The 12,606-nt window shown below is 37.3% G+C and overlaps 1 protein-coding gene across 4 annotated transcripts in view; it reads left to right on the forward strand.

Annotated features, from left to right (window-relative positions):
- Nucleotides 1-12,606, forward strand: part of CP (ceruloplasmin) — a 58,356-nt gene that overhangs the window by 15,475 nt on the left and 30,275 nt on the right. For all 4 annotated transcript variants that reach the window (XR_013447037.1, XM_036115616.2, XM_078070543.1 and 1 more), the window contains 3 exons: nt 2,421-2,560; nt 4,162-4,314; nt 5,836-6,050. Coding sequence is in view for 3 of the 4 variants with exons in the window: in XM_036115616.2 (XP_035971509.2) it covers nt 2,421-2,560; nt 4,162-4,314; nt 5,836-6,050 (508 nt within the window). In the remaining variant the exon portion in view is untranslated. The remainder of the gene's footprint in view (nt 1-2,420; nt 2,561-4,161; nt 4,315-5,835; nt 6,051-12,606) is intronic.

Raw genomic sequence — 12,606 nt, forward strand, 5'->3', positions numbered from 1 at the left:
TTCCATTGTATGCATGTACCGTGTTTTATTTATCCATCCATTGGTGAAAATTTGGGTTGTTTCCACTTTTTGGCTATTGTGACTAATGCAACTATGAACATGGAAGGACAATATTGTTTACATCCCTGCTTTCAATTCTTTTGTGTACATACCTAGGAATGGAATTGCTCAGTCATATGACAATTGTATTTTTAATTTTTTGAGGAACAGCCTTACTGTTTTCCACAGTGGCTGTACTTTACATTCCCACCAGTAATGTACAAGGGTTCCAATTTCTCCACATCCTTACCAATATTTATTTTCCATTTTTTTTATCATAGGCATCTTATTGGGTGTGAAGTTGTATCTTATTGTGGTTTTGACCTGCATTTTCCTAATTAGTGACGTTGAGCATCTTTTCATGTTCTTGTTGGTGATTTGGAGAAATATCTGTTCAAGTCCTTATCCCATTGCTGAATTGGGTTGTTTGTTTTTGTTTCTGTTGGTGGTGGTTGTTAAAGTCTATGACTTCTTTATATATTCTGGATATTAACCTCTTATCAGATATATGGTTTGCAAATATTTTCTCCCATTCTATAGGTTTTCTTTTCACTCTCTTGATAGTGTCCTTTGATTCACAGGAACTACTCCTGTCCATGTCCAATGACTTCCAGAGCCTCCCAGCCATTCTTCCTTGCTCAGTCTTCCTTTCCTACTGTCCATCCTCCATAAAGCACCCAAAGTAAGCTTTTGAAAATGTTGATGAGATTATGCCACACCCCTGCTTCAAGTCTCTACTCAGACATCACCTCCTAAGAGAAGCTTTATTTGCCACCCAGCTACTTGGAAAGGTCAAGTAACTTACTCAATGACACACGACTGGTCCGTAGCTGGGCCTGTGATTTTCAGCTGGTCTCCAGGCCTTTTTCCAGGTACGAGACTGTAACAAGCCTTCATCAGAGGACAGTATCCGTGGGAAACATGTTGGAATCACAACTGGGTCTGTGATTCCTGAAGCAGAAATTTAAGCCCCAGTCTACACTGACATCCAGATGCAATGACTCCAAGGCTGCAGCTCAGCCCAGAAGGCTCTTGTAAATTGTAGACTTGCATTTCAAATTGCTTAAGAGACACCCCATTCGGATGAGGCCCTCCAAATCAGTATGTCCAAATCTGAACCTATTGTCTCCCCCCATATATCCGAGCTTTCTCCTCTCTGTGAATAATATCACTACGCATCATCAGTCAAGCCCAAAACCTGAGTACCATCCCTGACTCCCCACTTCACCACTCCCTCCTTCCCTCCTCATCATGTACTGCCTCATTATATCCTAAATGTTTCCAACAGTTATCTACTTTTCCCCCACCTGAGGGATCCTCTTAAAACACTGCTCCTGAATGCTCACATCTTTTAAAGCTTTCCTACTGCTCTGGGATGGAGCACTAAAACTTTAACTAGGTCCTGCTGCCCCCCCACCCCCATCTCTCCAAGCCTCCTTCTCTCTCTTCTGCCTCTTTCTCTCTTGTTTGCCCTTCCCTGTACGCTTTGCTCCTGTCATATTTTGTAAAACATGCCATATTCACTCTTTCCTCCAAGCCTTCCATAGGGTATTTCCTCTTTGTAAACACCCACCCCATTCTCCCCACCACATATACTTCATCTTTTTTAACTTGACTCTCCTCTAGATAGTTTTGAAAAATCACTTTCTTTGGAAAGCCTTTGGGGCCTCTTCCCACAACTTTCTCCAAGCCCAGGAGAACTACTCCATAAGGCCATGTGCTTATTGCATGGTATTATGTTGATCGGTTCATAGTCTGTCTTCTCTGATCAGTGTAAAGTCCTTGTGGACAGGGCTGGGTCCAGCTTGCTTATGGTTACGCCATCAACATGTAACAAGGTTCCTGGCAAAAAGCAGGTGTCCAATACATTCGTCAAATGGGAGAAGAGATGAATGGAATGACTTTGGCAAGTCAAATGCCTTTCTGAAATTTAATTTCTTCATTTGTAAAATGGGGAGAATAATGCCAACTTTGTTGCCTTATCATGTGAGTTTCAGATAACAAATGAAAGCTCCTAAGTACCCAGCTGGTGCTGATATGCAATTAACAGTAGCTACTGTATTTTTAAACATTTCATAATTTGTTAAAAAGATTCTATTGTAGAACAGTTAATAACTATCAGGGGTTGACATGGGCCATCTTACAATTTTTCGCTTCACTTGAAAAAGTGAAACCTCCATACCATGATACTCCACTCATTAATTGAACATCCTTCTATGACGCGCCTAGTACCATCTGCTTCTGTTTGAATATTTGGCAAATCGTAAATAAGAATTACCTTTGAGCACTGGTCATAATTTTGCTCTTCAATTTGTCCTGTGTGAACGCTTGCTTTCTGTTCTGCTTTCAACTCCAGTGATAAACCCTTTTTCTTTTGGCAGTGCTTCAGAGGTATTTTTTGAACAGGGTTCTACAAGAATTGGAGGATCTTATAAAAAGCTGGTTTATCGTGAATACACAGATGCCTCCTTCACAAATCAAAAGAAGAGAGGCCCTGAAGAGGAACATCTTGGCCTCCTGGGTGAGTCCTGCAGAATATTTGTGACTGTTGTACTCTTGTCCTGAGCCACCCAACCTCAGAAAGAACAGAAACTTCAGGACCTGCAGTACGATTTCTACATAGAAACTAGGGACGTGGAAGGTCGTTCAATAATTAAAGGTAGCAGCTAGTTACTTTTCCAATGTAAATTACCAATAGTAAATCTTCATCATTGAAAACTCTGCTGACTTCAAATGATGATTTTTTTTTTTCTTCAAGAGGTAAGGAGAGGGGCGCCTGGGTGGCTCAGTCGATTAGCATCTGCCTTCGGTTCAGGTCATGATCCCAGGGTCCTGGGATTGAGCCCCACATCAGGCTCCCTGCTCAGCAGGGAGTCTGCTTCTCCCTCTCCTCCCCACTCTTGCTCTCTGTTGAGAAGCAACAAATAAATAAATAAAATCTCTCTCAAATAAATAAATAAAATCTTAAAAAAAAAAGAGGTATGGAGAATTGTGTTTATGGCTTGGTTTAAATAGACAGCAAAGCTGTTAGCCTCTATTCTTAGCTGAAATTACATTCCCCTGGAAATAAAATCCAGGCTACTAATGAAAAAGGCTGGGTCAGTCTTAGAGCCTTGTGCACAGCCTAGAGACCTGTTCTCACTCAGACCTTCAGACAGAATATAGTGGGTGAGCACACAGAGTCTGGATCCAGACTATCCTCACTCCTCACCTATTAGCTGTGTGACTTCTGAAAGTACTTAGTTTGCTATGCCTGTTCTCTTTCTGTGAAAGGGGAACAATAATAACAATAACAGTCCTGGGGCACCTGGGCGGCTCAGTCAGTTAAGCGTCTGACTCTTGGTTTCGGCTCAGGTCATGATTTCAGGGTTGTGGGATCCAGCCCTGCATTGGGCTCCTCACTCAGCGGGGAGTCTGCTTCTCTTTCTTTCTCCCTCTGCTCCCCTGCCACGTGTTCTCTCTCTCTCTCTCTCAAATAAATAAATAAATCTTAAAAAAAATAACAATAACAGTCCTTAACTCATAAAGATGCTGTAAGGATTAAAGGAGTTAATACACATAAACACTCAGAAAAGCACATGAGAAGCTCTCAATAAATATCATTTTATATATTCCATAATATATGTACTATATATCTATGTTTTTATTCTATATTTGGTAACAATATTGATTTTGGTGACAGAAAATCCACAAAAACGTTACTCTTTACATCCAAGACAATTTAACTTACCCTCTTTGGGTGGTCAAGGTTTAACTAGCAGCCCCCTGACTCTTGGGACAAATATCACACATCTGGCAAATAGAAGGCTAAGATAAGGAGAGCATAGACACTGAATAGTTTCTTGTCAATGTATAAAGCTGGTGAACCGACTTGGATCAAAATGCTGACAAATTTCCTTAACCTGAAGTTAAATCAAAAAGCCCTTCTTATCTCTTTCTAGCCTTACCATGTCAAGCTGATACGAGACTTTAAAAAAAAAAAAAAAAAGATGTTCCATTTGCCATAAATAAGATGTTGCTTCCAGCAGTTTCTGCCAGAGGACAAGCCAAAGAAAACAACTGTCTTAAGTATTCTGTATGTTATATACCAAGGAAGACTAATAATGCTCTCTTTGTCCCTAGGTCCTGTCATTTGGGCAGAGGTGGGAGATACGATCAGAGTCACTTTCCATAACAAAGGAGCATATCCCCTCAGTATTGAGCCAACTGGGGTGAGGGTCAGTAAGAACAACGAGGGCACATACTATACCTCACTTCACAACCCCCTGAGTGAAAGTGAGTACCACCTTCTATAACCACACAACATTTAATAACCCACTGTGCTAGTCAGCCAGGGAAAACTGCCCTGCAAAAACTGAAGGCAGGAACTTCCAAGGAAACCGCTCGTATATCATTCTTAGACATCACGCCAGGAAGTAAGGAAACCTCTTCTTCCATTTCCAACTGGTGTATGGAATTTTGTCCTGCCTTGATTGGATGATTTTTGACAATGCTGGTAGTAACTTATTGGGATTATATCAATTATACATTTCTGGAGTACTACTTGGGTGATTTTTAGATTTGAAAAATGTTCTTGCAATTATAAGATTAAATGCTCATTTTAGAATATTTGAAAAATATAAAAAGGTACAGCCAAAAATATTATCTACAGTTCTATAGATAACCACTATTATATTCTTATATAACCCCCCACTCTTCCATCTGTGTACATATAATATATATTTTGAATGTAGTTGAGATCATAGTATTTGTCATTGTACTTGTCATAGTACTTGTCATTGTGTTTTTGTACTGAGTTTGCTTCCTTAGCATTATAAGCATTTTAATATAACTTTAATAACACAAATATTCCATTTTATGCATGCATTTGGGTATTTTTATATGTCAGGGTGACCGATGAAGATGAGTGCCTTTGCCACCTCTTGCAGTATGACTGTGGGCAAGTTATTCAGTCTTTCTGGTCTCAGTTTCCCCAAGTATAAAATCAGGATATTTGAACAGGATCATCTGCAGTTGCCTTTTAGGTCTGAAGTTATTTTCAATTCAGTTGTGTTCAATAGAAAATGTATGGATTACCCCCTCTTTTCAGGTGTTGTTCTAGCAAAGGAAATATAGAGACGATGCTTGCTTCAGGAAGGTTACGTTCTATTTGTGGGGAAATACACATAATCTAACATGAAAAGTGCTGGGGGCATCATCAGGGACTGTGAGAGCAGCCCTATCTTAGTCTGTTCAGGCTGCTGTAACTAAATACCACAGACTGGGTGTCTTATAAACAACAGAAATTTATTTCTCACAGTTCTGGAAACTGGAAGTCCAAGAACAGAGGGCCAGCATGGTTGGATGAGGACCCTTTTCTGGGTCTCAGACTTCTTGCTGTGTTCTCATGTGGTAGCAGGGGCTAGGGAGCTCTGTGGGATCTCTCTTGTAAGGGCACTAATCCCATTTAGGGGAGCCCCAGTCTCAAGGTTTAATCACTCCCCAAAGGCCCCACCTTCTAAGACTATCTCATTGGGCATTAGGATGCCAATATGTGAATTCTAGGAGGACACAAACATTTGGACCATAGCAGGCGCCAACCGCACACTGGTTAAGAGGAGGCTTCCTGAAGGAAATCACACCCATCTGTGACCTGACAAAGGAGCACAAGGGGGACGCCATTCAAGTAGGGTTTCATTCTAATTCTAAAAAGGAACTGAGAAGTGGGTTGTCTCAGACGAAACCCAGTCCACTTGGTGGCTCAAATGACCACATTAGAGCGCATACTTAACCTCTCCAATGTGACATTTCTCACAGGTATGCCTTCTCCTTCAGCTTCACATGTAGCACCCAAACAAACATTCACCTACGAATGGACTGTCCCCAAAGAAGTGGGACCCACTTACAAAGATCCTGTCTGTCTATCTAAGATGTATTATTCTGCTGTGGATCCCACCAAAGATATATTCACTGGGCTTATCGGGCCAATGAAAATATGCAAGAAAGGAAGTTTACTTGCAAATGGGAGACTGGTGAGTCCAATGAGGGAAAATATAAATGATTTCCCAATCTCTTTGAATTATCATTATTATAAGGAAAATTCTGGGTTTTGAGACAGTGAGGATTTAACACACACTGTTTATTATAAATTTTTCTCCAGCTCATAAGAGCTCTACTGTGCAGAGGTTCTCTGGCTAACATGATTATTTCAAGATGAGTTGGAAACAGACTTTCCTTGAAACCCAAGGTCTTTTATGATACATTTAGACTTCAACACACAAATAAAAAATAATTGGTCACTCAACATTCACTAAGGAAAGTATTGTTTAAAGCATTTTTAAAGGAGGAAATGACCATTTGACCAGAAAAGAGAAATACTTAACTCCATCATGTTTTTATCTCTAATTATTGTAATACGAGCCTTTAAAAGATAAGGGCTCTTTAAAAAAAATGCCTTCAATATAATTATCATACCTTAGAATCATCATCATAATAATGTTAGTATCATCAATTTTTAATCAAATTTTATCATAACATTTCCAATTAATGTTCCCCTTTTTCCAGCTGCCTCTTAATTGTTTCAAGTTTGTTGTTTGAATCAGTACCCAAAAAATGACGCTCATTGCAATCAGTTGTGTTTCTCAAGGTTATTTCCTTGCATTTTTCTGTCTCAAGGGTCATCTATCCTATGGAAGTTTCCCACACCTGGATGTACTGTTCGTATTCCTGGGGTGTCATTCAGCAAGAAAGTTTCTTCCTCTTTCTCTCAATTTCCTATAAATCAGTAGCTAGATCTATAGGTCTGATCAAATTCAGGTTAGATTCTTTTTTTCAATACTACTTCATGTGTAGTACTGGGTACTTCTATCAGAGAATATATACCATACAGTTGGGAATGTTGTCAGCCCCTGAGAACCATTTCCTAGATTCGTAAACTAATCAGGGATTGCACAATAGTAACATCCTGATCTCATCATTCTTCTTTATTTATTAGCCAGTATACTTCCTTAAACAGAAACTTCCCTTAATGGATTATTTGGTTAGCCTGAGGTACATATTCTATAAGAAAGGAATGACAGATGCTTGATTCTTTCCCTTTATTTACAAGTTTTCAAAGTAATAGTTCTCTAACATACTTCAAAGATTCTTAATAATTTATTTTCTTGTTAAGTGCTATTGTGAACTCATGGATTTAAGAATATTTGGTGTGTTTGAATTCATTAACATTATCCCTATTGATGCCCCAAATATCCTACCTATTTTTTGCTACTAAGAGGATTTGTTCAGGTTGATTCCTTCATTTTTACATGAACTTGGTAGACTTTGAAGCTTCCTTGATTTTTGGTATAAAAAGCTATTTTAAGTTCATATTACACACTTTCTGAACCAGACCTGAAATCAGCCATTTCTCCTAAGAAGCCCTAGTTCTTTTCAGGAAGAAATTATTTTTAGAACCACAATCTGGGCACTATGGGTACTCACTCATTTCTATTGGCTTCATCATTGTTTCTAGGCCTTTTCAATGGACAGAACTGGAGAAGGAAATTTTTTAAGATAAAATTAATCATGAGTTCATACTGATACTTTCTATTCAAAGTCAGGTCTAAGGATTCTTATTGTTTTTTACTTAACTTTATTAATCTTACATCTGTATCTCCCTTCAACTACACTGAAAAATCTTAGTTCTCAATGATAACAACATAAACATTCACTCAATTCATCCCACAATATACATACAACAGCCTCAGAATCACAATTACAACACTACAGCCAGCAATATAATTACTGAAAATAATTTAAGATTTGTTTGCAGCCCTTTTTGTCCTTAGAGTAGATCCCACTAGGGATGTTCAGTCAAATTACAAAGTTAAAGTCACTTGGAATAGTTCCTCTCTGTGTAGTTTTGCTACCCACTAGATACACAGGTTTATTTAATTAATTTTACTTCTATTTCTTTTAGGGATTGCCTTTAAAATTGTAATATTATTTTATAATAATGTAAAATATTTACCTGGTTCCAACATCAAATCTACAAAAAGAGGCGTATTCAAAGAAGTCTGGCTCCTATCCTTTCTCCCCTGTCACCTATTCCCTTAATACCAGCACCTTTCATTTTTAGCTTTACAGTTTATTTTTAATTTTTTTATTATTATTTTTGTCAACTTAATTTTTCAGAGCACTTTAAGATTAACAGCAAAATTAAGAAGAAAGTAGAGATTTCCCATATATCCCCTACCCGCCCCCCCAGCTCCGCCCAGCCTCTCCCAATATCAACATTTCCAGCAGAGGGGTGCATGTGTTACAACTGATGAACCTGCATTGACACAGTGTTATCATCCAAAGTCCATAGTTTACACTAGGGTTCACTCTTGGTGTTTACATTCTATGGGTATAGACAAATGTATAATGAAAGTATCCACCATTATGGTATCATATAGAATATTTTCACTGCCCTAAAAATCCCGTGTTCCACCGGTTTATTCCCTACTCCCGAAACCCAACCCCCGGTAACCACTGGTCTTTTTAATGTTTTATAGTTTTGCCTTTTTTCCAGAATGTTGTATAGTTAGAATCATACACTATGTAGCCTTTCAGACTGGCCTCTTTCACTTGATAATACACATTTAAGTTTCCTCCAAGTCTTTTCATGGCTCAATAGTTCATTCTTTTTTAGTGCTGAATCATGTTCCATTGTCTGAATGTACCAGATTGCTTATCCATTCACCTACTGGAGAACATCTTGGTTACTTCCAAGTTTTGGCAGTTATGCATAAAGCTGCCATAAGTATCCATGTGCAGAGTTTTGTGTAGACATAAGTTTTCAGCCCCTTTGGGTAAGTACCAAGGAGACCAATTGCTGGACTGTATGGTAAAAGTGTATTTCGTTTTGTAAGAGAACACCAAACTGTCTTCCAAAATGGCTATACCATTTTGTATTCCCATTAGAAATGAACAGGAGGTCCTGTTGTTCCACATCTTTGCCAGTATCTGGTATGGTCGGTGTTCCAGATTTTGGTCATTCCGATAGGTGTGTAGTGGTATCCCACCATTGTTTTAATGTGCATTTCCCTAATGATATATGAAGTGGAACATCTTTTCATATGCTTGTTTTCCATCTGTGTATCTTCTTTGGTGAGGTGTCTGCTAAGGTCTTTGCCTATAGGTTAATTGTGTTGTTTGTTTTCTTAATGTTGAGTTTTAAAAGTTCTGTAGTATTTTAGATAACAGTTCTTTATCAGATGTGTCTTTTGCAAATATCTTCTCCCATTCTGTGGATTGTCTTCTCACTTCTCTGGACATTATCTTCTCTAGAGCATAAACTGTAATTTTAATGAAATCCAGCTTATCAATTATTTCTTTTACAGGTTGTGTCTTTGGTGTGTATCTAAAAAGTTATCGCCAAGGTCATCTGGATTTTTCTTATGTTATCTTTTAGGAGCTTTACTTATTTTACATTTATTTTATTTGTTTTACATTTAGGTTTGTGATCCATTTTGAGTTGATTTTTGTGAAGAGTGTAAAATCTGTGTCTAGATTCATTTTTTTTTGCATGTAAACATCCAGTTGTTATGTCACCATTTGTTGAAAAGACTATCTTTGTTCCACTGTATTGCCTTTGCTCCTTTGTCAGAGATCAGTTGACTAAATTCATGTGAATCTACTTCTGGTCTCTCGATTCTTCCCGTTGATCTATTGGTCTATTCTTTCGCCAATGCCATAGTGTCTTGATTGCTGTAGCGTTGTAGTAAATTTTGAAGTTGGGAAATAGTCTTCCAACCTTGTTCTTCTTCGATATTATGTTGGCTATTCTCGGCCTTTTGCCGCTCCGTATAAACTTTAGAATCCCTTTGTTGATAACCACAAATAATTTTCTAGTATTTTTATTGGGATTACATTGAATCTATAGATCGAATTGGGAAGAACTGACAACTTGGCAATATTGAGTCTTCCTATCCACGAACATGGAATTTCTATTAAGGGTAATGGGATAGTGAACAGAAATCCTAGTTTAGATAAGGGGAATGTAATATTTGAGGTGAGATCTAAATTTTAAGGAGGAAGCCTTGCAAAGATCTGGGGGGAAAGGGAGGGAGTAGCTAGTGCCAAAATGTGTAATTTTATTTAAAAATTTTATTTAAAAAATTTATTTAAAAAATATTATTTAAAAAATTATTTTATATCTTTTCTCCTTTGACCTGTAGGCATGACCAAATACCTTAAGTATTTCCTAATGTTGAACCAGTCTTGCACTTCTGGGGAAAAATGTTACTTGAACACCGTGGGGTTTTTTTGTTTGTTTGTTTTCAAACTCTTATTTAAATTCTAGTTAGTGAACATACAGGGCAGTATTGGTTTCAGGAGTAGAATTCAGTAGTTCATCACTTACCACAACACTCAGTGCTCATCACAAGTGCCCTACTTAATACTTATCACCCATCTAGCCCATCCCCCACCCACCTCCCTCCAGCAACTCTCAGTTTGTTCTCTATCATTAAGAGTCTCTTATGGTTTGTTTCCATCTCTATCCCCCCAATATGTTCATATGGTTTGTTTCTTAAATTCCACATATAAGGAAGTCGTATGGTATTTGTCTTTCTCTGACTTATTTCGCGTAGCATAATACACTCTACCTCCATCCACATCATTGCAAATGGCAAGATTTCATTCTTTTTAATGGCTGAGTAATATTCTGATATAGGTATATCTATCTATCTATCTATCTATCATCTATCTATCTATCTATCTATCACTTATTCTTTATCCATTCATTAGTCGATGGACATTTGGGCTCTTTCCATAGTTTGTCTATCATTGATAATGCTTCTATAAACTTCAGGTGCATGTACCCCTTTGAATCTGTATTTTTTTATCCTTTGGGTAAATACCTAATAGTGCAATTGCTGGATCATAGGGCAGTTCTACTTTTAACTTTTTGAGAAACCTCTATTCTGTTCTCCAGAGTGGCTGCTCTAGTTTGCATTCCCACCAACAGTGTAAGAGGGTTCCCCTTTCTCTGAGTCCTTGCCAACACCAGTTGTGTCTTGTGTTGTTGATTTTAGCCATTCTGACAGGTGTGAGGTGATATCTCATGGTGGTTTTGATTTGTATTTCCCTGATGATGAGTGATGTTAAGCATTTTTCATGTGTCTGTTGGCCATTTGTATGTCTTCTTTGGAGAAATGTCTATTCATGTCTTCTGCCCATTTCTTAACTGGATTATTTGTTTTTTGGGTGTTGAGTTTGATAAGTTCTTTATAGATTTATCAGATATGTCATTTGCAAATATCTTCTCCCATTCTGTAGGTTGCCTTTTAGTTTTGTTGTTTGTTTGTTTCACTGTGCAGAAACTTTTTATCTTGATGAAGTCCCAATAGTTCATGTTTACTTTTGTTTCCCTTGCCTCCAACAACGTGTCTAATAAGAAGTTGCTGCAGCCGATGTCAAAGAGGTTGCTGCCTGTGATCTCTTCCAGGATTTTGATGGTTTCCTGTCTCACACTTAGGTCTTTCATCCATTTTGAATTTATTTTTGTGTATGATGTAAGAAACATTCATTCTTCTGCATGTTGCTGTCCAGTTTTCCCAATACCATTTGTTGAAGAAACTGTCTTTCCTCCAATAGATATTCTTTCCTGCTTTGTCGAAGATTAGTTGACCATATAGCTGTGGGTCCAATTCTGGGTTTTCTATTTTGTTCTATTGACCTATGTGTCTGTTTTTATGCCAGTACAGCACTGTCTTGATGACTACAGCTTTGTAATAACAGCTTTAAGTCTGGAATTGTGTTGCCTCCAGCTTTGCTTTTCTAGATCAGGATTGCTTTAGCTATTTGGGGTCTTTTGGGGTTCCATACAAATTTTAGGATTATTTGTTCTAGCTCTGTGAAAAATGCTGGTGGTATGAGCACTGTGGTTTTTTAAAACATTTTTTCACTTACATTTCTGTATTGAATTTGATAGTGTTTTATTTAGAATTTCTCACATAAGCTGTAAGTGATATTATTTTAGATTTTGTGTGCTTTCTTAGGTCTTATATCATAGTTACACTATCTTCATTAAATAAATTGGGAAGAGTTCCATGTTTTGAATACTCAGGAACTGTTTAAATAGATAGGAATTATCTGCTCCCTAGAGATTTGAAAGAAATTGTCTGTAAAATTATTTCAACTGTGTGACTTTTAAAAAGAAGTAGTTAGGGGTTTTACTTTTTCTTTTTTCTTTTTTGTCTATTAAAATGTGTTTTAATCACATTTTATTTCACCTATGGATATTGGTCTATTCAGGTACCTTCTTCTAAGTCAACTTAGAAGAATTATTATTATTGTACATAATGATCTTTTTTTCCTTCCCCATATATGTGGTTATATTCCTTTCTCAGTTCTATTGTGGTATATTTGGGTTATCTCTCATTTTTTTTTATTAGACTTGCCAGAGATTTGTGTATTTCATTGGTCTTTTCAAATAATACATTTTTAGGTTTAACCATTTTAATTTGTGCTCTAATTTATTAAAAAGTTCATCTTTTCCTTTATTAATTCCTTTCTCCTTTTTTTCATTTTACTTTTCTAAAATTTTCAGATATTTACAAA

This window comes from Halichoerus grypus, chromosome 1 (genome assembly GCF_964656455.1).
Source record: "Halichoerus grypus chromosome 1, mHalGry1.hap1.1, whole genome shotgun sequence".
Lineage (NCBI taxonomy): Eukaryota > Metazoa > Chordata > Mammalia > Carnivora > Phocidae > Halichoerus > Halichoerus grypus.